This window comes from Oncorhynchus gorbuscha, linkage group LG19 (assembly GCF_021184085.1).
Source record: "Oncorhynchus gorbuscha isolate QuinsamMale2020 ecotype Even-year linkage group LG19, OgorEven_v1.0, whole genome shotgun sequence".
NCBI lineage: Eukaryota > Metazoa > Chordata > Actinopteri > Salmoniformes > Salmonidae > Oncorhynchus > Oncorhynchus gorbuscha.
The window spans coordinates 16,387,584-16,412,417 of NC_060191.1; the positions used below are offsets into that span (position 1 = coordinate 16,387,584).

At 44.7% G+C, this 24,834-nt stretch overlaps 1 protein-coding gene across 8 annotated transcripts in view; it reads left to right on the plus strand.

Annotated features, from left to right (window-relative positions):
* LOC124004991 (protein cordon-bleu-like) overlaps positions 1-20,635 on the plus strand; it is a 76,266-nt gene extending 55,631 nt beyond the window's left edge. For 7 of the 8 annotated variants that reach the window (XM_046313799.1, XM_046313796.1, XM_046313801.1 and 4 more), the window contains 8 exons: positions 5,475-6,063; positions 11,464-11,619; positions 14,711-15,017; positions 15,813-15,934; positions 16,179-18,112; positions 18,243-18,362; positions 18,983-19,261; positions 19,785-20,635. In XM_046313799.1, coding sequence (XP_046169755.1) covers positions 5,475-6,063; positions 11,464-11,619; positions 14,711-15,017; positions 15,813-15,934; positions 16,179-18,112; positions 18,243-18,362; positions 18,983-19,261; positions 19,785-19,868 — 3,591 coding nt within the window. In that variant the 3' untranslated portion in view covers positions 19,869-20,635. The remainder of the gene's footprint in view (positions 1-5,474; positions 6,064-11,463; positions 11,620-14,710; positions 15,018-15,812; positions 15,935-16,178; positions 18,113-18,242; positions 18,363-18,982; positions 19,262-19,784) is intronic. The other variant, XM_046313804.1, reaches the window with a different exon arrangement.
* Positions 20,636-24,834: the final 4,199 nt, after the last annotated feature.

Genomic DNA, 24,834 nt, shown 5'->3' on the forward strand with positions numbered 1-24,834 from the left:
TAATGGGGATTCTCTCCTCCTGTTGGAGATAATGGGGCTTGTTTGGAGCTGTGTTTTGTGTTTCTCTTCACATTTAAATCATTATTATTTCCAAATCTCAGTCTCACAGTTAAGTTTTTGAAATAATTGTTTTGTACCTAAAAGAAAGACAAAAAACCTATCGTTGTTGTGGTTTTATGTTGGAATGTAATCTTAACTTTAGCAGACAAAGTCATATCCAGCACTGATAAAGATATAATGGCATATTTTCACTACAGTTGGCAGAGTAGTCCACACTTTGTCTACAGTGGTACATTGGCTCTCTATTTGAAGTGGACTTATGCCATGAGCACTGATATACTTTTACTTTCAAATGTGTGTATGTGTGTGCACGTACTTGTGTGCACGTACTTACAGATGTGTGTGTAAGCAAGCGTGCCCGTTTTTCTGTGTGTTTGTGTGTGTGTGGTCTGACCATAAAGAGCCTCTAAATTCACTGTGCCAGCTCTGGAGTGGTGTGCTGTGTTGAGTAATTCAAAAGCTGGAGCTTTGGCAGCCAGGGGACTGAGCCTGCATCCCCCTATTCACGTAATAGTGCACTACTTTTGACCAGGGCCCATAGAGCTTTAGTCTAACGTAGTGCACTATGGATCCCATTTGGGACATAGACCAAGTCAACCATTAAGGAGTGAGCTAGCATTCCTGCAGGATTAGGGGGTAGAAAAGCTATAGAAATATTTGACTGAATGACAGCATTGAATGGCAGCACATCAGTGTATAGTCAATGTGATTTGATACAGTCTGTGATATAGAGTTAGTAGAGCTGGGAGATGGGTTGTGCAAGTGGTAGGTAGGCAAGTCTGACTGGGTGAGAGAGTGCACAGCAGTTTGGGCATGGCTCATGGAAAATCACCTCGGGCTCAAAATTGCGATGAAAGTAGCAACAAGCCATAAATGATTTGTCAAAACTTTTTAAAATGTATTCCTTGAACGTGGTTGAAGTAAGTCAGAATGTCCTTTTTTATTTTTATATTCTAAGAAAAGGCATGTGGTGTTTCTCTGGGAATGAGTCATTGTGGTTGGAACGCTGTGTTACTTACTGCCCGCCACCTTGCACTTCTTTACAGAGGTAGAGTTGAGTAAACTCCCTGAACTGTGTATGCACCTCCACCAACTCCACCATCACACCACCGTTCATACTTGTCAGTCTCTGGCATACCATAGCATGTGGGGCAAAGTTGAAGCTGTAATGGAGGACTGACTGGGATATGAAGATGGATGTGCGTGTGTGTGTGTACGTATGTGTGCATGACCATGTAGGTGCACGTGTGTGACTGATTGGCTGCTCTTCAGAGTGAAAGACAATACAGTGCAGCTGAACGAAGCGACGGCGTCCTCTCACAGACTGTAATCAGGCCATTCTCTATGACTGCTCCATACTGCAGTTGTACTGGAGTGTAAACATACCAAGGGAATTGATTGTGTTGCTCAGCTATGGATTACTGTTTAAAGTGGCTGAGTGGTGTGCTTTGGGATTTAGAGGAGCCAATTTAAGTCTGGGGAACATAAGATTGGCCAAATGGAGACCAAAGCTTCCCTTGCTTAGTATATTTAATAACCCTGCATGGCAATGGTTTAGCTCTCGTCTAAATCTGATATATATGTTGGAAGCATAACGCCTGCAATATAAACCATTTGCACACACACTTCAGAGAGTGATGAATATTTCTCATTGGACCATACGTTTACTGGATAGTTTTGAGACGGTGAGTTGTCAGGTCAACTTTGTGGATCTAATGGAACATGTAAGATGAGGAAGCATGGGGAGTTACAGTCTGTCAGTGGTAGAGGGAATAGTAATGCCAGGGTAATGGCTGTCTGTCTCTGCCATGAAGATAGAGGGCTCTGGATGACTACTTTAAAATGGAGATAGACCTCAATGGGGCTAGCCATGCTGTCACACAGGATGCCATTTGGAAGAATAGAACGTGTGCTGTCTTTCCATATCTATGGTCTCTGTACTGGAGGCCTGGGTCATTGAGTTCATAAACAGCTCACCAGTTGGCATGCAGACCGATGACAGTAGTAGTACAGACGGTTTGTAGCAGGGGGACAATTTGTCAAAGAGCGACGGAAGCGCTGACCCATTTTATTCACATTTGAGTTACATTTTTTACTTCACCTTTGTACCATATTTGCACGTTGCACACACACAAATAGAGTTGAGGCTGATGAAAATATATGGTAATTTTGTTATTTACTAATTTGATCGGTGCTGTCACACACATTAAATATTTAGACATCAAAGTTCACCCTTGCGTAGATGATATGTGCAACCATAGAAAAGGTGAGGAACGCCTTTGAAGAGGTTTACTCCCAACGCCAACACCTTTTTGTTCAATGTAAGGCTTTAGGTCATTGAGTTCATAAACAGCTCACCAGTTGACATGCAGACAGTTTGTAGCAGGGGGAACATTTGTCAAAGATATAAGGAGGTGTTGACCCATTTTAATTAGGTCTGGGAATTGCCAGGGACCTCACGATACGTTATTAGCACGATACGTAGGTGCCGATACGATATGTATTGCAATTCTCACTGTGGTTGCAGAATTTATCACAACATCAAGATTCTATAGTATTGCGAATTGATGTTCACTATGTCTGCTGCAGAGAGACAAGAGAGCATGAGAAAATGTTTTTATCAGGCATGGAAATAAAAGTGCTGAAAACATGTTGACTCACTATTTAAAAAGAAGATGGAGAACAAGCTATAGGATGAAAAATACCGCCGTTTTGGCGCATGTACAGCCGATTAGCGCACGCTAACGCTACCTAGCAACAAAATAAATAAATATATATATATATATACACTTCCATTCGGAAGTTTGTGTTCACTTAGAAATGTCCTTGTTTTTGAAAGAAAATGACATTTTTGGTCCATTTAAAATAACATATTGATCAGAAATACAGTGTAGACATTGTTCATGTTGTAAATTACTATTGTAGCTGGAAACGTCTGATTTTTAATGGAATATCTACATAGGCGTACAGAGGCCCACAATCAGCAACCATCACTCCTGAGTTCCAATTGCACGTCGTGTTAGCTAATCCAGGTTTATCAATTTAAAAGGCTATTTGATCATTAAACAACCCTTTTGCAATTATGTTAGCACAGCTGAAAACTGTTGTCCTGATTAAAGAAGCAATAAAACAGACCTTCTTTAGACTAGGTGAGTATCTGGACCATCAACATTTGTGGGTTCAATTACAGGCTCAAAATGGCCAGAAACAAAGAACTTTATTCTGAAACTTGTCAGTATATTCTTATTTTGAGAAATGAAGGCTATTCCATGCGAGAAATTGCCAAGAAACTGAAGATCTCATACAACGCTGTGTACTACTCCCGTCACAGAACAGTGCAAACTGGCCCTAACCAGAAAGAAAGAAAGAGGTCCCGGTGCACAACTGAGCAAGAGGAAAAGTACATTAGAGTGTCTAGTTTGAGAAACAGACGCCTCACAAGTCCTCAACTGGCAGCTTCATTATATCCTCAAAACACCCGTCTCAACATCAACAGTGAAGAGGCGACTCCGGGATGCTGGCCTTCTAGGCAGATTGGTGTGGTTGGCTTCCGGGTTAAGTGGGGCATTGTGTCCAGAAGAAATGTGGCTTGGTTGGGTTATGTTTCAGAGGATGCACGGCTCTTGACCTTCGCCTTGCAGCGATGAGACAAGACTGTAACTACCAATTGGATACCACGAAATTGGTGAGAAAAAGGGCAAAAAAATGTAGTTAATGTGTTGTATTGGATTTGTCCCTAACATAACATTTTGTATTCAGGGCAGAAAGTTAATCACTATTTTAGAATTGAAGTTTTAATGTTGCTTTGCCATATTTTCTGACATATTACTTTATTGCCTTGTTGAAATCAGAATGCGTGTTATGAAATATTTGTATTCTGTAATGGCTTCCTTCTTTTCAACCTGTAAACTAGAATAGTATTGTGGAATAACTACAATGTTCTTTATCCATCCTCAGTTTTCTCCTATCACAACTATTTCGAGATGAGGCTTATGCGCCCAAACTGACACAACACCTTTTTTGATCAATGTAAAGCTTTATGTCACGCACAACATTACGGTCAAATAAGATTCACGGGCAACAAAGAAAACACCAGGTAATAAAAAACCTATGGGTCATGTTCAATTCTGATCTAAATTTCGAATCACACATTAAGAATGTGACCAAAATAGCTTTTTACCACCTGAGGAACATTGCTAAAGGTGCGACCGTTTCTATCTCAGGCTGATACAGAGAGACTCATCCATACTTTTGTTACAACCAGCTTGACTACTGTAATGCTCTCCTGTCTGGTCTGGCTAAGAAAGTCACTGGTCAACTGCAAAACATACAGAATGCTGCAACATGGGTACTGCCCAAGACCAGACGGAGAGCCCACATTACACCTGTTTTAAAGTCTCTGCCTCTGAGCTTTAGAATTCATTTTAATATTCTTCTATTGGTTTTTAAATCAATCCATGATTGTGCACCTCGGTACATGTCAGACATGCTTTTGAGTTATCTACCCAGTAGGTCCCTCAGGTCCTCTGGCACTGGCCTTTTAACTATCCCAAAGCCTAGGACCAAGAGGCATGGAGCGGTAGCCTTTAGTTACTATGCCACCAGCCTCTGGAATAGCCTGTTAGAGAACATGAAGTGGGCTGAAACTGTGGACATATTTAAAAGAGATCTTAAAACACACATTAAACACACCTTTTCCTTAGGATGCTTTTTTTAGTGTTTCAGTTTTTATTGTTCTTTAGTTTCTATCCACTTATGTTTGTTGTGTAGTAAATATTTGTTTTTATTTTCATTGTTTTTTCATAGTTTTTTGCTGTGACGTGCCCTGTGTTGCAGTCATGTCTGAAATGGGCTATATAAATAAAGCTTGATTTGATTTGATTCCCATGAAAAGATTTTAAATGGCTACCAAAAATGTTTGAAAGTGTTTTTATGTCCATGCCTCAAGGATCAGAGGATATATTGAGATTAAACGAGTCACATATTGTTTTGTTGTATAAGGCAGCAATGATATGTAACTTTTTGGCAACCTGACCAAATTCACATAGAAATGTTAGTTATGTCATTCTCATTGAATGCAAGTCTAATAAGCATTTGATCTGTTCTATGTGCTCTATTTCTATGCTTCCCATTCTTAAGTTTTGTTTTTGCATCTTTTACTTTGGGTTTTGTACACCAGCTTCAAACTGCTGGAAATACAATATTCTTGGTTATGGAAAAGATATTTCACATCGGTTTAGATAGTACAATAACCAGGAAATGGCGGTGCAATTTTGCACGGTGTACCTTTTAATAATGATAATAAGCAGTGAAGATGTCCAAGAATAAATTATTTATAGGGTATATTGTCATGGCTAGGGGGAGTTGTTGAGCCCATGACTCATTCTGTCTCTCTCTCTCTCGCTCTCTCTCAGGGGGCTCCTGACTCAGAGAGTACACTGAGGAAGAGGAAGGCCCCGGCACCCCCTCCTACCCCTGCTACCTCTGTCACCCCAGCTCCTAGCACCCCAGCACCTCTCACCTCTGTCCAGATGGCCCCCTCTCCCTCCCCATCCCCCAGCTCGCCTACCCCCAGCTTGCTTGCGGAGGAGGACTCTGGCTCTGAGCTGAGCAATGGGTCTGTCTACAGCAGTAGCAGTAGTGGGGTCGCCGCCGGCACCTCTGTCGCTGACACCTCAATGGCCGACTCTGATTCCGCCTCTAGCAGGGCTGATGTGTCCAAGCTCGGCCCTGATTCCACCCCCATCAACATTGCTGCCATGGCTGACTCCTCCCAAGACTCCGCCCCCAGCGAGGTTGACACCGGCCCCAGGAGCAAGACTATGGTCAATGTCGCCCCTACTAGCAAGGTTGAAAAGGTTGACTCCGCCCCCAGGAGCAGCACTGACAAGGCCAAGCCCACCCCCGACTCGTCCCGCAGCAACACACCGGAGGAGATCAGAGGAGAGTCTGCTCTTGGCCTGAAACTAGACGAGAAAGAGAACAACAGACACAGTGCCATGGGTCAGTATCATCAGTACACATATAGTCAATGTAAAGAGGCTGATTGAGTTCTCTCCCGTCAACCCGCAGGCTGTTCCAGTCAGTGTTCAGAGGTAGATGAAGGGACAGAACGTGCTTTGCACCATGTTGAGCACTGACTCACAAGATGTTTGTCATAGCAGTCATATAACAGTGTAACAACCCTGGCCTAGGTAGGCTCCTTAATGATCTCACCCAAATGGTTTAACCCAATTGGAGAACACCCTCAAGGATTGCTTCCGCTTTTCACTATAATGGGTTCCCCTGAACCTGAACTGAGTCACTGGTGGTAGACATGATACCTGTACAGTCATTTAGCCAGTAGGGACCCAAGGCAGCAAAAACCTTTTTAAAACTATGTCACACGACAGGAGTTGGCCGGGATTTCAGTGCCTCAGATTTGATTGAATGCCTTACGTTTTGTACAATCTTTCCTCAGTAAACCAGGTGAAATAGCATTGCTATTAGGCTCGCTATTTCTATTGATGTACTGTACTGTAGAATATGACATTTCTCCAGCCTAAAATAATCCCTGTCCTACCTAATCTAACAAGGGAACAACATGCACAAGACTAGAGTTATATCGATTGCTTTACCCTCCATGTCTTTTCTTGAAACTAGTTGAAGTGGACCAGATTTATTTAGCTTGGAGAGGTTGAGGGATGAAGTGTTTAGTGCAGTGGATGCACTTAAAGCAGACAGCTCTGGTGAGTTGATTTATAGACCTGGGTGTGCCTCCCTCCCCTCTGCTACTCCCAAGACACTATGCAGAACAAATAGACTTCTGCTGGGAAGACCCTGTCAGATCCACAGACCTTTCTAATAGACTTCTGCTGGGAAGACCCTGTTAGATCCACAAACCTTTCTAATAGACTTCTGCTGGGAAGACCCTGTCAGATCCACAGACCTTTCTAATAGACTTCTGCTGGGAAGACCCTGTCAGATCCACAAACCTTTCTAATAGACTTCTGCTGGGAAGACCCTGTCAGATCCACAGACCTTTCTAATAGACTTCTGCTGGGAAGACCCTGTTAGATCCACAAACCTTTCTAATAGACTTCTGCTGGGAAGACCCTGTCAGATCCACAGACCTTTCTAATAGACTTCTGCTGGGAAGACCCTGTCAGATCCACAAACCTTTCTAATAGACCTCTGCTGGGAAGACCCTGTCAGATCCACAGACCTTTCTAATAGACTTCTGCTGGGAAGACCCTGTCAGATCCACAGACCTTTCTAATAGACTTCTGCTGGGAAGACCCTGTCAGATCCACAGACCTTTCTAATAGACTTCTGCTGGGAAGACCCTGTCAGATCCACAGACCTTTCTAATAGACTTCTGCTGGGAAGACCCTGTCAGATCCACAGACCTTTCTAATAGACTTCTGCTGGGAAGACCCTGTCAGACCGACAGACCTTTCTAATAGACTTCTGCTGGGAAGACCCTGTCAGATCCACAGACCTTTCTAATAGACTTCTGCTGGGAAGACCCTGTCAGATCCACAGACCTTTCTAATAGACTTCTGCTGGGAAGACCCTGTCAGATCCACAGACCTTTCTAATAGACTTCTGCTGGGAAGACCCTGTCAGACCGACAGACCTTTCTAATAGACTTCTGCTGGGAAGACCCTGTCAGACCGACAGACCTATCTATTGCTCACAAGGCAGAACAACTAGACTTCCCCAAAACATAACAAAACAAATCATTATGTTCTGATCTGAAGTTGTATATTTATGGGTTGTACATCATCGGTTGTACAGTCTGGAAAATAAATAGATGACATGCATCAATTAGGGATGATACTACAGGGATTTTAGATGTTTCCCCTTATTTAACCCCTGTGGGCTAAAGATAATCATTGTTTATGTTCTATAATGTATGTGAGCGCAGTTGTTTCCTGCCTCCAACTGTGTGGAGAGAAAGAACCTCTATTGGCTCTGTTTGCAGGAATAGTGCAACCCAGATATCTCTCTACTCTCTCACATGGCACACTGCTCCTCTGTGCTCTTTTCCTCTTTTCGTCTGTTCTCTTTTCGTCTGTTCTCTTGTCCCCTTTTCGTCTGCTCTCGCTCTCGCTCTGGCTCTGCTCTGCTTCTTCTCTCTCACATCATAGTGAAAAAACAGTCCCTCAACCCAATTTTAAATGTTTGGCTCAGGCACAGAGGCTATTTCTATAGGTGGTTTTTCGATTGTTGATTCTCATCTTAAAATACATTTTCTGTCTGGAAAAAAACTGAGATTTCAACCCACTCAATTGGGGCTGTTTCAATCAATCCACCCACCGTGTGTGTGTTTGTGTGTGTGTGTGTGTGTGTGTGTGCGCGCGCCCATGTCCCCTCAGTGTTTATAAAGGTCCTGCAGATCATCTGTTAGCCTCTGAAGGGTGTGTTTCTTACCCCACGTCTTACGTTATCTTCAGTGCTGACAATAGGGATTCTCTCATCTTAATCTGCTGTGTGCGTTTAAGTCCCATAGCTAGGTACATATTTTTGTGGCGCTAGCTGTCACTCCTGGAACTCAGTCAATCATCTAAAGGGGCTGAGGCACAGAGTCAGTCACTCCCACGGCCAGCTCTACTCCTTGCAGTCCATCAGCTGCTGAGTAAGGGATGCGTGAGGCATACGTTGACATATTGCTCACATCGCTCAGCACTGGCTGCCATTACATCAGCCTGTTACTGGTTTTATCCCAAATGGCACCCTATTCCCTTATAGGGCACTATTTATGACAAGAGCCCTATGGGCCCAGGTCAAAAGTAGTGCACTATATAGGTAATAGGGTGCTATTTAGGACCAACACACAGTTACACTCCCGTGGCAGGCCGTTCAGCTCCAGTCCACCCATTGTCATCAGTATTTCTGTCAGATTTCTCTGAATGTCTCTGAGTTTATTGCCGCTGTGTGCTCATACTATGTATGTGATCACTGATATGAGTCAAATCAGACTCCCTTTTAATATGAAATCCAAGATGACAATATTCTGAAAATCTAAAGTTGACTAATTGGGATTATACACTTCTACATAAAACACCAGATATGGATATTCTTGTTTTGTCAAGTGGCCTACTGTTCTGAAACCCCCTGGATGTTTCGATTGATGCAACAGTCAGCGTTTGAGCTAGCCACACTGTTTTTTCACAGAGACATTTTGCACAAACACAGTCCTTACAAAGTTATGTCCTGAATGTGACCAGTTTATTTTTGGATGCAATGTTCAGATATTTACAGAAGTAGCGACAGCATAACACAATCATGCAATGTATGTGTGTTGGTGCGGCAGGGTAGCCTAGTGGTTAGAGCATTGGACTAGCATTGGACTAGTAACCGGAAGGTTGCAAGTTCAAATCCCCGAGCTGACAAGGTACAAATCTGTTGTTCTGCCCCTGAACAGGCAGTTAACCCACAGTTCCTAAACCGTCATTGAAAATAAGAATTTGTTCTTAACTGACTTGCCTAGTTAAATAAAGGTAAAATAAAAATATATTTAAAAAAATGGAAAATGTAGGCTACATTAGTCCTAGTGCTAACAGAGGAAAGATTTGACATAACACAAGCAGTCATATTTAGCTAACAGAAACCACAATGTGAATTGGAACCCCCTAGAAATAACTATTTACAATTCATCACATCAAGGGTGAGCTCACCATTGATCTAAATAATTGAGTAAAACGCTTTCTAAAAATCGAATGTAATCCAACGATGGGTAGTGTGTGCACGCCACACTGTTTTGTTTTTTCGCGTCAACCAAAGATAATAAGAGGAGGCAAGATGAGTTTGGTCTGTTTGCAGTATGCATGTTGAAGGGGTTATGTTGTCTATGGTCATTCACTTCCCTTCATTCAATTCCAGAAGTTTACTCGAAAAATTTGTGAACCATTCCTTCTCCTCATTATAACATATTTTGTCTGACAGATGTTTACGTGACACCCAGAATGCATTGTATAATGTCAACAAACATGGCATCACACATAGCTGGCAAATAGCTTAGCAGTAGCTCATCATAATCAGTACAACCTTCAAAAAAGTATTTTACACACATCAAAGGTGTCCATTACAATCTATGCAATAATCAGAATGCATTACTTGTCACCAATACTTGAAAACATGAATAAAACTGTAAATACATTATGCTCAATACATACATACTGTATGCTGCAGGTAGAAAAGACAACACGATATACAGAAAATAAGGCACTTACTTTGATTGGAACGCACACATGTCCAAAGTTAATATTTGTAAGGAAAACAACAATGAAGGCAATGCGAGCGCCAGCCAGGAAATGTGCCAGGGAGAAAACGTTTGTGTAAGACTGCGCAAATATCTGCATATTTGATCTGTGGAAACACTGGGGAGGTGCTTGGGCTCTCCTCGAAGAGAGCGTTTTGTCCGGCTCAGTAAAGCCTCAAACATAAATTGTCTGCTACAGTGAAATGGGCTACTTTTATGTGAATTAATGAGGCGGCGGAACACACCTCAACTCAAACTGTTGTTAGAAAATAATTTTAAATTGACAAGTTGAAACAGCCTATAGATAATTAGCAGGCAGTGTGGGTTAACTGTCCTGTTGCGCATCAATCATATTTTGGAACAGTGCATTCTAACGTCGGGTGCATAACAAATCACGCTGGGGCGACCGTTAGACATATTTGGAACTCACGGGTGAAAAGGTTAAAACTGCAACATTTTATCTCAGCCTCATGGCAAAATGTGAACAACAGCATGAGATTAGCTATCAAGCAGCAACATTTTTCTCTGACCCATGACAAAAAGTGTGGAATTGCAGGAAATTAGCTTTACAATTGCAACATATTCTCAGACTCATGACAAAATGTGTAGAATAGCTTTACAAAACGTGTTGAAATGCAGGAAGTTAGCTGTTTTCCTAAAAAACGAATCCGTTTTTCTAAAACGGGCCCCAAATGGGGTAGTCCGGCCCTGGCCTGGAGTGTTTTGTGAAGCTCCATTTCTATCTCCCTTAGCTGGAGTCTGGGGCGTAGAGTCTGATGTTATCTCTGCTCTGTTTAAGGGGCTCTGATTAGAGACTCTGATCAGCAAGCAACACAATTGCCACTGAGAGGCTTCCACTCAAGCGAGTAGCTTTACTGTACTTTCCCCACATACATTAAGCATTATAAGCAGCTTTCAGTAATTTGTTAATGTAGCCATTCATTGATTAACTTGTGTATTTTGTTTATTGTTTAATGTTTTCAAAAAAAAGTAATTTCATTCTGCACAGTATGATGAACAAAGGCAATATTATTTTTGACAGTTTTATTTTATTTGAATGATCATACAGAACTTGTGTTTTTCAATGAAACTTTCTCAAGCCGATTGATCTCCCCCATTATAACACCCAGTGTTGCTGCATCCTTCCTTTTCTTTAGGTGCTGAGCGTCCAGTGCCACTCAAACCTCTGCGAACCCCAGTACGGGAGCTCCCCCAGTTAGTCAAACCCTCACCCCCACCGTACCCTCCCCCTCCCTCAGACCCAGACTCCCCCGATGCCTCACCAGAGAACCACATGGAGGAGGCCCCTCAGTGTAGGTCTTTCATCCCAGCTGACCTCTACTATTGGGCTGCCTTTCCCTCCGGCAGCCAGCCACTCTCCTTCCAACCTTCATGTCTTCCTCTAACTCCTCTCCTTTTTCAGTGCTGCTTCCCCTCCCTGAACTTCATAGTTGTTGTTGAATGTCCCGTGTGGCTCAGTTGGTAGAGCATGGTGCTTGCAATGCCAAGGTTGTGGGTTTGAGTCCCAGAGGGGACCAGTACCATGTACTGTAAGTTGCTCTGGTTCAGAGCTTCTGCTAAATGACTAACATGTTGAAATCAATCTCTGTGTGTATCACAGTTTTCCCTCTTAATGTGTAGTCCAGCTCATGTGGACATTCTATCCAGGCTTTCCACGTGGTTCATCTAATTTGCAGTCAGTTAAACAGTTATGAGGCCGCCTTTATAACAGACAGGCTGATAGGCAAGCTGAGCCCAATGCTGAAAGTCAGTTGTGACAGTAAAGTTCCTTGTATCCCAAATGGTACCCTATTCTCTATATAATGCTCTTCTTTTGACCAGGGCCTATAGGGCTCTATTCAAAAGTAATGCACTATATAGGGAATAGTGTGTCATTTAAGACTCAACGTTAATCAACCTGTGAGGTTTTCATCCCATGTTTTTTTAATCTCCTGCTGTCTGTAAAGGGCTGTGATTTTATGTTTCTGTTGTCGGGCTGCGATAACAGCAACTTCTTTCTCCAGGGCTCCAGAACACCTTTATCTATCCTGTCCTAGTTCTATCTTATGTCTTCTTTTGCTTCTCTCTGCCTCTCCCCTCCACAGTCTACTGCTGTGCCCCTGTCCGTTTCCCGTTCTCCAAGCCTCGGTGAACAGACAGACAGACTTCTCTGGCCTGCCGTCCTCTCACTGTCTTCCTCTCCTCCCTCGCTTCTTCTACACCTTCGTCTCTTCCTGCTGGACCGCTGCTCCTTCCATCCTTCTTATTCTGTTCTTAGAACTGCCCCTTGAACTTACTTTCTTTCCCATCTCTGCGCTTTCAAATCCCTCTATTGTGGAATGGGGCTTCCTTTTCCTTGTGTTTGTGGCTTGTTTTTATAAATGTCTGTATATACAGTATAAACTATAAGCCGTTTTGTATTTCAGCTAGTTATACAGTGTTTGGTACAGTAGAGAACTAAGAGGTGATTGATGTGTGAGGGCTGATGGGGACAGGAATGTGTGTGTTCAGTAGGATGTTTAAGTGCAGATGAGATAGCCTTACATGTATTGAGCGTGGAGTGATTGATGGAGACATTTTGAAATGAGGGTATAAGGAAAGTCATACGATATCTCCAAATCAATGATTTGATGGTGGTGTTATAGATTTCTATATTATTGCTTAGTGTTTGTAATGGTTAGTATCTAGAAACCAGGCTGTTTTTTCTCTGCATGCTGATTGGTTGTCTCCATTAAGGAGTGACCAATAAATCAATTACACTTTTTATGTGGAGGGTTCATCCTTTTTTTGAGATGAACTCCTGGGACATTGGTTAGTATTAGTGGGTTTGTGAGAAGCAGCTTCACTGTGACAACATATCAGTGGTGAGAAGTTATGATAGCTATATAGAAAACACTCTTGTTTACATGTTTTTAGCTTTTAAGTTGGATGTGTGAGTGAGTGAAATAAATAACTATTCTGTATTGGCCTATCCAGATATTCAGCCCTCCTTTAATTGCCTTTGTCAATATCAGCATACATATGGGTTTTTAATTGTTATATTGTACAAAAAAGCACTTTAAAAACGTGTTTATCATCACAAGTGCAAAATTAGCATGACAGATCATTGACATCAAGGATTTCCTTGAAATGGACAAGCATGAAAACATTAATATTTTATCATTTCATTTAACATTAAAGACTTTAAAGACCACTTGTTTATTGAGGCCATGAGGAAATGATTTGTGATTGGGATTTTGTTCTGTGTGTGCTGGTAATGTGGCTTAGTGTGTTTCAGTATGTTGTGGGAAGAGAGATGATAGATGTCTATGACTGGATGTGGGTGAGATTGTTACTGGCACAGAGAGAGAGTTACTGACTTGGTTTGTGCATGGTTTGGGTTTATGTGATGGGAGCAAGCATGAGTTCATTGTTTGTGTAAGATTTTGTTTTGGATAGGGATATACTGTGCATGTGCTTGAGGTTGTGTGCCAGAGTGTTTTTGGCTGTTTTGGGTAAAGTCAGTGTGTGTCTGGTGATTAGGGAGAGTGTGTGTGTGCTGGCTGTGGTCGCAGCTGGCATGACTAAGCCAGTGCTGGGAAAGGGTTGGGAAGGCCACTGTGTGAGTCACTGGATCTCCAGGAACAGTCTCTCTTCACCATTACAGCTCTGCCTGAAGTTGACAGGCCCAGCTCTCTCTCTTTCTCTCTCTCTCTCTCTCACTCACTCACTCACTCACTCACTCACTCACTCACTCACTCACTCACTCACTCACTCACTCACTCACTCACTCACTCACTCACTCACTCACTCACTCACTCACTCACTCACATATTGGAGCCAAGGTCACTCAGGGGTTAGAGGGCTTTAAACCATCTCTCTAACAACTTCTCAGTGATATGCTCTGCATGTTGGCTGGATAATACTGTAAACCTAAGAAATGGAATATACATTAATGCTCCTGCTTTTGGCTTGATGATAAGTGAGACGTTATACAATCTAAATGTTTTGCTCCAAAGCCAAGTGGGAGACCATTGGACTACGGTATATGATGCAACATGTCAATATCGTTCATGGCAAATACTGAGTACAGGATCATAAGGTATGTTTAAGCCTGCCCATCAGCGTAGAGGTTTCATTGAGCCACAAGTGTGTGTGTGTGTCTCCGAATGTATGTCTAGCTAACATTGTATAATAATATTTCTCTCACTCTTCCCCTTCACTGCATCCCTCCTTTCTCATGCACATGCACATGCACATGCTGTTGCTGTGAACTGTTCTTCTCAATAGACCACAGATAACATGAACTATATTAGCTTATTTTGATTCATTATACAGCTTTCTTCTGTCAGTTGATAATACTGATAATAATACTGATGGTTGTTGATGATTATCATGTCTACCACCCCTCTACCCGGACCCCAGCTTGGCTGCACTCTCGGCAGCTCTCTGTGGCAGGACCCCAGACCCCAGACACAGAGGAAGAGGAGACTTTATCTATGGGCAGCAGTGGCAGCTTCCAGGATCAGGGCTATGCAGCCTCCGAGGGCATGGCTGAGGACTCTGGCCTGGTCTGCTCCCCCTCGGCCTCCGACACCACTCACCCTACCTCCCCTGACGGGAGCCTCTCCCTGGACTCTTCTGGCTCCTCTCACCCCATGATCCATCCCCTCACCAAGGACTGTTCTAGTGATAGTGACGAGGGCTGTGCCACGTGGGGCTCCAGACACAGGTACTCTAACTGTATTGCCATTCACCTGCTCTGCTCACTGAGTTATCATGGCAATGTTCAGGGTGCACATTTAGCACTGCTTTTCAATGATTCATTCTTAGTTATCCTACCCGTATGCACTTACTACTACTAGTTGCAGACCCTAGCTAAAGCTGCTTTTCTCATTGGAAGGTTACCTAGTCTTAGATGGCCCACTCAACCAACGAGTCAGATCCTCCCTATGATTTACCAACTCCCTCCTCGCTCCCAGTTCTCAGTTCTGCCTCGCGTCTCTCACTATTTAGTCAGCTATCTCACGTCTCACACGTTTCTGCACCGGCTTGTTTTTAAAGGCCTGTTTTACTGCGCCAACAGTGCTTCTTGACTGAGTCACTGCAGTCAACATGTGTTGAAGCTAAGGGGCTACCTTCCAAAGTCTGCAGCGTCACTTAAATCTGCTGGCCTCTAAAGTGAAAGCTCTGGGGTTTTTCTCAGGAAAATAGGCTCTACCTAGTATGCAGGAGGAGGGTTCTCTTTGGCTTGGCCAAGAAGAGCAGGGATATAACCCCCATGCCTTTTTTAGTTTAGAAAATAAACACATGAATAAAACAGAGGAATGCTCAGTGGACATCTTGAACTAAGTGTGAAAGAAATATAAACTCAAACAAAAGTACTATGAATAAATATTTCAAGGGCAGCAGACTCCACCATCATCTAAATGTAACTTTCACATTTTTGAGTTAACTTGAGTTCTCCTTTTATGCTACCTGCAGAACAGTTCAAAACTTAACTTGTATTACCCCCTCCCCCCTTTAGACACAGCAGTGATATCAGCCACAACGACAAAGCAGGCGAAACAAAGGGCATCTATGACGAGGACTCAGAGCTCACCGCTCAGCTCAACCAGACTCTGGCTGATCTGGATGCTGATCTAGCAAGTGAGCTTTCAGTAGAACACAAATTCAAAGAAAACATGTTTTATTCTCCATCAAATGCACATGAATGACATACTGGAGACATCCTGGAAACCACAATGGATGCACAGGAATAAAAATCTATATTTAAATAAAATATAATATATATAAATATATAATATATATAATTAAATAAAATAAATATTTGTTGTATAGTCAGTAAGGAGGCCGGCTAACACATGTATTTTCATTTGTCCATGTCCACCAGATATAAGTCACATAGATGCGGTTTCAGTGCAAGAGCACCCCTACGTGATGTCCACTGAGAGCAATGACATCCCCGTGTCTGTGGTGGATATGGAGATCCCGGTCACAGCCATAGATGAAGTCCTGGAGGACTACGAGACACAGAGCATGACGGATTACCAAGCCACACTGATGAGTAGCTCTCAAACAACAGACAATAAAGACCTGAACCACAGTCATCATCATTCAAGTGTTGGTGGCATACAGAACAAAAACAACAACGCCTGTACGTCTGACGGCTCCAGCAAAGTCAGCTCTGCTCAACCACAGCCCGCGCAGCGCCTCAAATCACCAGGGAAGAAGCTTGCCAATGGCACCACGGGGAAAGACCATACAGCAGTGGTCTCTAAGACTAAAGTAGAAGTTCAAAGATGGGAGTCCACTGAGGGAGCTGAGAGGAAAGTCTCACCTGTCAACAGCTCTCTCGCTGTCCCGAAGAGCCATTCCAAGTCCCCTGAGGAAGAGGTTCCTACCTATAGAGGTCACGCTGCCTCACAGTCACAAATGAATATCACCTGTAGCCCAGTCTCTCGATTCGGTATGAAGACATTCACTATCGTCCCTCCCAAGCCATTAGTTGCAACCCAGCCTCAGAAGCCAGCAGAGGCCACGGCCACTCTGACAGCAGGTGCCATTAGAATTGACGATCAGGGTAACATGGTCAAAGTGCCCATCGCCCGAAACAAGTTTGGCGGTTCCTCTGAGTCTGGAATCAATAAAGATGACACCGTCTCACCACTCCTGGGGAAAGCCAAAGCCTTCTGGAGCTCCACAGAGAAGCAGGATACTTCTGCACCTTCGGTCCCCACTAGTAGAGGGCCTGTCCCTTTCTCAAAGACCCAAAGCCCAGAGCCTGAGGTCCCTAAAACCACCCCACGGGTCGTAGCCTCTGACCCACCTGCAGCCAAGGCAACACCTAAGGCCTCTGAACCTGTAGCCAAGATGACACCTAAGGAAACATGCAAAGATGTTGAGGTAACAAAGGACGTCTCACAGGAAGCAGAGGGCAAGGCCCCAGTTCCAGTTTCAGAGATGCCTGTGCAGCAGCAGCAGCCTATGAAATTCAACACTGGTATTCTCCAAGATCAGAAAAGAAACCTTTCTTTCCTCAAGCCGTCCAGGAGAACATCCAGTCAGTATGTAGCTTCTGCCATTGCTAAATACGCTGTGAAGCCCACCATGGCCAAAGCTGACAACATCCAAGAAGTAACAGCAGAGTTGTCTGTCCCCGTGAGAAAGCCACCTGGCAGTTACGGCTATCAGAAAGAGGGTCGATCCTTTCATCTAAATCCACAGCGTTCCTCTGGTACATCTACTACAGTGAAGAAGGAGAGCAGCTCTGGGTCTGGATCCAATCACGCCGGTGCTAAATGTTACCCTGACTACCGCTCAGCAGAGAAACAGGTGGTCTCTGGTGAGTCGATGCAAGAAGTGGACCGGAGTGGTTATAGGAGCAGTTCTACCCTGCGAGGTGGAGTAGGGAGCTCCAAGTCACTGGACTCTGATACAGTGGCCAATAACACTAAGCAGCATGGGTCCAACAGTCCCAGTCCCAGACAGCAGACACCAATTACACCTCCACCACCAGCACCACAATCTGCCACTAAACAGGTACCTGCCATCTCCAAGCCCTCGCAGGGTCCACCACCTGCACAGAGCAGATCAGAGACAGTAGGTCCAAAAGGTCATCCAGCCCTGGCAAAGAAGCCTGAACCACCGCGATTCGCTGCAGCTGCTGCCAGCAACGACCTCCCAGAGCCCCAGCAGGTCAGTCTGTTTGGGCCGGTGAAGAAGTTCAAGCCTGTGATCATGAAGTCGGTCCAGATGGACACGTCGCTACACACCACTCTGATGTCGGCCATCCAGTGTGGGGATGGGAAGGAGAGGCTCAGAAAGGTGAGATAGAGAGACTGTCATACTAACTTCACAAAGATCACTGTTTGTTTAGTTTTTTAAGTGGAAGTCTACAGCTACTTATAATGGGTGTAATGTAGGGATTTGGTTTCTATTTTCCCTGTCGGACTAGATATCGGACTCAAGTGCAAGCAGCACTTTGAAGAAATCGTCCTTTGTCGAGGAAGAGAATGAGCGATGTGCGCTACTGGCAGCCATTAGAGGCCAAAGTAACTCTGCAGGGCTAAGGAAGGTAAGCTATAGCCAAGAGCCAGACGTTTTGCTTTGGTTTTGCAATGTCTTGACGTAGCACAGGGGATCTGTTGCATGTCACTGAATAGCTCATTTCAGGAGAACAAGCAGCACTATGTTTATTATATATGAGTCTATTTGCGTTCCTCTTGAATGTGATGTGGTTTGTTTTCATGTAAGGACCATGGTGAAATGAGAGGAGGAAATGTGTAGTTGTGAGGGAGGCCCGATGTGGTGAGCTCTAGAATGTTCCTGCCCAGCTCACCAGCAGGAATCTCAGAAATGTGCATTACTAAATCAGGTTCTCAGGGCAATAACGTGGAATTTAGGTTTGATTAAAAAAAGAATGGAATGTTTGATGGGAGTTCTTGATTCTTTTCCTTAGCTACCTGTTAAATTCAGTTGGAGGAGCTAAAGTAGATCCAGGCTAGCGACAGCTTAACTTAGAGCAAAGCTGTTTGAAATGCCTTTTAACCTTTGTTTCGCTGCCTAGTAAACCACTGGGGTTAACAAGGTATAAGAGGGAAGTTGTGTGTGTGTGTGCGTGTGTGCATGTGGAAGCAGCCATCAAGTGGGTCTATGTATCTGGACTGCCATTGTTCCCCTCTCTACGCTCCACAGACCATATCCCAGGCTGCAGAGGAGCTTGACAAGTTCAGGAAGACTGAGGAGGAGAACAGAGCTCTGTGTGATTCCTTCCCTGCCATGCCTCCCCCTCCTCCATTTGTGCCTCCGCCACCTCCACCCCCCTCTATGCTCCCTCCTCCTGCCCCTCCCTCCACTCAGCCCAAGCCCACTATGATGGGGCAGCCCCCGGGGGCTGGGGGGAATCCCGCTCTGGCCCGGGACGCAATGCTGGAGGCCATCCGATCTGGCTCTGCAGCTGAGCGCCTGAAGAAGGTCGAGTATCTTCTGTACTGCAGGATACCACACTAATAATACATTAGCAACACACAAAAGAGGGAGACCGTTATTGGGAGAGAGTTTAGTCATCAAGTTACAGGTTGTCAATTCCACGTTTTCAGATAGAGCAAATGGAGGTGATCATAAATGACCTTTTGTGCATGCACTCACATGGGAACTCACCAGCCAGGCGACTACCCACCATTCCTCACCTAGTATTACCTTGTCTTTTGTTGCAACATGTCTGTGACAGGAACAAACAACTCCTGGGAGACATTCTGTGCTAGCTGGAGACCAAGATTCCATCACGTAGTTCCACAGTCTGTGGGGCTGTGCAGCTTGAGCAATGTATTGTTCCTTTAGATTAACCAATGAGACAAATACAATAAAAACACTTCCATTCTTCACAAAATAGTCTACTTCTTGCATGATCTGAACTCTTAACTTTAACTCAATGTCAGGCATTTTTTAATTGGTACAAAAATAACACTGGTTTTCATGTTTCATCTATTTTATTCAGGTCAATGCCCCCACAAAAACAGTCCAAGTGAACGGTAGACTTGGTACTATACAAGCAGCATCATCGCTCTCACAAGGACAATAAAGGATCTTCCAGAATGATTCCAGAACATCTTGCAGTCTGATTAGAATCGTCATAGGCAGCCAAATAATATATGTTATCTTTCACCTTAATTTATCATTGTCCTTGTATATGTATCCAGTTATTTGTACTTTAATAGTTGCAATAATTGGAAAGATTAATCAATGTACAAAAGCATGTGCCAATAATTTTTGTTGCTTTGGAATATTTATTAGCTGCTCTTGCTGATGATAATAATCTTAGGACATAATTTTTGTTATTTTATTTTTTAATACTTGTCCACATGGAATTGATGCCTCATGCTGTCTTACTGTCAGTGTTATATTTGATTATTACATATTATATATTCCATGTCGTAGGATACAGTGGATCAGACTCCTTGATATAGTGCAATGAGTAACACCGGCCAAGGATGACAAAATTTGGCTCCAAGGGACTCTCCTCTCCAGGTGGTATGTATCCTAAATAGTACACTATTGACCAAAGCCCTATGGGCCCTGGACAAAAGTAGTGCACTATATAAGGAATAGGGTACCATTTCGAATGCATTCCAGGTAATTTTGCAAAGCTCTGGGTATTTAGATCTCGTCTATGCTGTTGTTAAACCTTTACAGGTTTTTATTATTTGATTTATAATGCCTCTTAATATATTTATTTTAATCTTCAGAGAAAAGATTACTAACATGTCAAGAAAGGATATTACAAAATCATTTTTGAAGCATTTCTGTTTGTGTAACTATTGGTGAATAATATCACCATGACTTAGTAAAATTGTCATGCAGGTGAAAGAGGACCCAAAAGCGACTTAACAGAAACAGAGTTTATTTAAGTCCTAAACGGAATAACAGAAATCCTCTAGACTTGTAGAGGGGAAACAACTGGAGAAGCGGCCACAGACTGCAGGTCGCTTCGGGTAGGCGCAGGCCGTAGTCGACAGAGACACCTGCTCACACGCAGCATCTGATGAAGGCAAAAAACACGACAGGACAGGGCGATACACAATCATAGCAAAAACACGACAGGACAGGGCGAAACGCAATCACAGCATGGTGAATACAATACAAGGAACCGACGGGACAGGAACGGAACACAAAGGAATAAATAGGGACTCTAATCAGGGGAAAGGATCGGGAACAGGTGTGGGAAGACTAAATGATGATTAGGGGAATAGGAACAGCTGGGAGCAGGAACGGAACGATAGAGAGAAGAGAGAGCGAGAGAGTGAGAGAGGGAGGGGGAGAGAGGGGCTAGAAGGAGGGAAAGAACCAAATAAGACCAGCAGAGGGAAACGAATAGCATGGGAAGCACAGGGACAAGACAAGATAATAAATGACAAACATGACAGTACCCCCACTCACCGAGCGCCTCCTGGCGCTCTCGAGGAGGAACACTGGCGGCAACGGAGGAAATCATAGATCAAACGGTCCAGCACGTCCCGAGAAAGAACCCAACTCCTCTCCTCAGGACCGTAACGAAAAACGATAAAAAGGGAAACTAGGGTACTACTCTAAAAAAAAATGAGAACTAGGGACAGACTGAGACACAGCAAGGGCAGGGACAAGAACAGGAGAGATGCGATGGCAGGGAACAGACTGAGACCCAGCAAGACCAGGAGCAGAAGCAGAAAAAAAAATTACCAGACTTCTTCTGCGCGCAGTCTGAACACGCAGCCACGAAACGGCGCGTGTCACGCTCCTGAGTCGGCCACCAAAAGCGCTGGCGAATAGACGCAAGAGTGCCTCGAACACCGGGATGACCAGCTAACTTGGCAGAGTGAGCCCACTGAAGAACAGCCAGACGAGTGGAAACAGGAACGAAAAGGAGGTTACTAGGACAAGCGCGCGGCGACGCAGTGTGCGTGAGTGCTTGCTTAACCTGTCTTTCAATTCCCCAGACTGTCAACCCGACAACACGCCCATAAGGAAGAATCCCCTCGAGATCAGTAGAAGCCACAGAAGAACTAAACAGACGGGATAAGGCATCAGGCTTGGTGTTCTTGCTACCCGGACGGTAAGAAATCACAAACTCGAAACGAGCGAAAAACAACGCCCAACGAGCTTGACGGGCATTAAGTCGTTTGGCAGAACGGATGTACTCAAGGTTCTTATGGTCTGTCCAAACGACAAAAGGAACGGTCGCCCCCTCCAACCACTGTCGCCATTCGCCTAGGGCTAAGCGGATGGCGAGCAGTTCACGGTTACCCACATCATAGTTGCGCTCAGATGGCGACAGGCGATGAGAAAAATAAGCGCAAGGATGAACCTTATCGTCAGACTGGAAGCGCTGGGATAGAATGGCTCCCACGCCTACCTCTGAAGGTCATAAATTGTCTAGTGACGTCAGGAGTAACGAGGATAGGAGCGGACGTAAAACGTTCTTTTAGAAGATCAAAAGCTCCCTGGGCGGAACCGACCACTTAAAACACGTCTTGACAGAAGTAAGAGCTGTGAGAGGGGCAGCAACTTGACCGAAATTACGAATGAAACGCCGATAGAAATTAGCGAAACCTAAAAGCGCTGCAACTCGACACGTGACCTTGGAACGGGCCAATCACTGACAGCTTGGACCTTAGCGGAATCCATCTGAATGCCTTCAGCGGAAATAACGGAACCGAGAAAAGTAACGGAGGAGACATGAAAAGAGCACTTCTCAGCCTTTACGTAGAGACAATTCTCTAAAAGGCGCTGTAGAACACGTCGAACGTGCTGAACATGAATCTCGAGTGACGGAGAAAAAAATCAGGATATCGTCAAGATAGACAAAAACAAAAATGTTCAGCATGTCTCTCAGAACATCATTAACTAATGCCTGAAAAACAGCTGGCGCATTGGCGAGACCGAACGGCAGAACCCGGTACTCAAAATGCCCTAACGGAGTGTTAAACGCCGTTTTCCACTCGTCCCCCTCTCTGATGCGCACGAGATGGTAAGCGTTACGAAGGTCCAACTTAGTAAAGCACCTGGCTCCCTGCAGAATCTCGAAGGCTGATGACATAAGGGGAAGCGGATAACGATTCTAACCGTTATGTCATTCAGCCCTCGATAATCCACGCAGGGGCGCAGAGTACCGTCCTTCTTCTTAACAAAAAGAACCCCGCCCCGGCCGGAGAAGAAGAAGGCACTATGGTACCGCGTCAAGAGACACAGACAAATAATCCTCGAGAGCCTTACGTTCGGGAGCCGACAGAGAGTTTAGTCTACCTCGAGGAGGCGTGGTCCCTGGAAGGAGATCAATACTACAATCATACGACCGGTGAGGAGGAAGGGAGTTGGCTCGGGACCGACTGAAGACCGTGCGCAGATCATGATATTCCTCCGGCACTCCTGTCAAATCGCCAGGTTCCTCCTGAGAAGTAGGGAGAGAAGAAACGGGAGGGATGGCAGACATTAAACACTTCACATGACAAGAAACGTTCCAGGATAGGATAGAATTACTAGACCAATTAATAGAAGGATTATGACATACTAGCCAGGGATGACCCAAAACAACAGGTGTAAACGGTGAACGGAAAATCAAAAAAAAATAGTCTCACTGTGGTTACCAGATACTGTGAGAGTTAAAGGTAGTGTCTCAAATTTGATACTGGGAAGATGACTACCATCTAAGGCAAACATGGGCGTAGGCTTGTCTAACGGTCTGAAAGGAATGTTATGTTTCCGAACCCATGCTTCGTCCATGAAACAACCCTCAGCCCCAGAGTCAATCAAGGCACTGCATGTAGCACCCGAACCGGTCCAGCGTAGATGGACCGACATAGTAGTACAAGATCTAGATGAAGAGGACTGAGTAGTAGCGCTCACCAGTAGCCCTCCGCTTACTGATGGGCTCTGGCCTCTTACTGGACATGAATTAACAAAATGTCCAGCAACTCCGCAATAGAGGCACAGGCGGTTGGTGATCCTCCGTTCCCTCTCCTATTCGAGATGCGAATCCCTCCAGCTGCATGGGCTCAGTCTCAAAGCCAGAGGAGGGAGATGGTTGCGATGCGGGAGCAGGGAAACACCGTTGATGCGAGCTCTCTTCCACGAGCCCGGTGACGAAGATCTACCCGTTTCTATGCGGATGGCGAGAGCAATCAAAGAGTCCACATCTGAAGGAACCTCCCGGGAGAGAATGAACCACTGCGTGGAGTCCCTCCAGAAAACGAGCGAGCAGCGCCGGCTCGTTCCACTCACTAGAGGCAGCAAGAGTGCGAAACTCAATGGAATAATCAACCGTTCACCTTGGCATAAGGAAGCCAGGGCCCTTCCCCACCAAAAACTGAACGGTCAAAAACCCGAATCATCTCCTCTTTAAAGTTCTGGAATTTGTTAGAGCAATCAGCCCTTGCCTCCCAGATAGCTGTGCCCCATTCTCGAGCCCGGCCAGTAAGGAGTGAAATGACGTAAGCAACCCGAGCTCTCTCTCTAGAGTATGTGTTGGGTTGGAGAGAGAACACAATCTCACACTGCGTGAGAAAGGAGCGGCACTCAGTGGGCTGCCCGGAGTAGCAAGGTGGGTTATTAACCCTAGGTTCTGGAGGCTCGGCAGGCCAGGAAGTAACAGGTGGCACGAGACGTAGACTCTGGAACTGTCCAGAGAGGTCGGAAACCTGAGCGGCCAGGTTCTCCACGGCATGGCGAGCAGCGGACAATTCCTGCTCGTGTCTGCCGAGCATGGCTCCTTGGATCTCGACGGCAGTGTAACGAGCGTCTGAAGTCGCTGGGTCCATTCCTTGGTCGGTTCCTTCTGTCATGCAGGTGAAAGAGGACCCAAAAGCGACTTAACAGAAACAGAGTTTATTTAAGTCCTAAACGGAATAACAGAAATCCTCTAGACTTGTAGAGGGGAAACAACTGGAGAAGCGGCCACAGACTGCAGGTCGCTTCGGGTAGGCGCAGGCCGTAGTCGACAGAGACACCTGCTCACACGCAGCATCTGATGAAGGCAAAAAACACGACAGGACAGGGCGATACACAATCATAGCAAA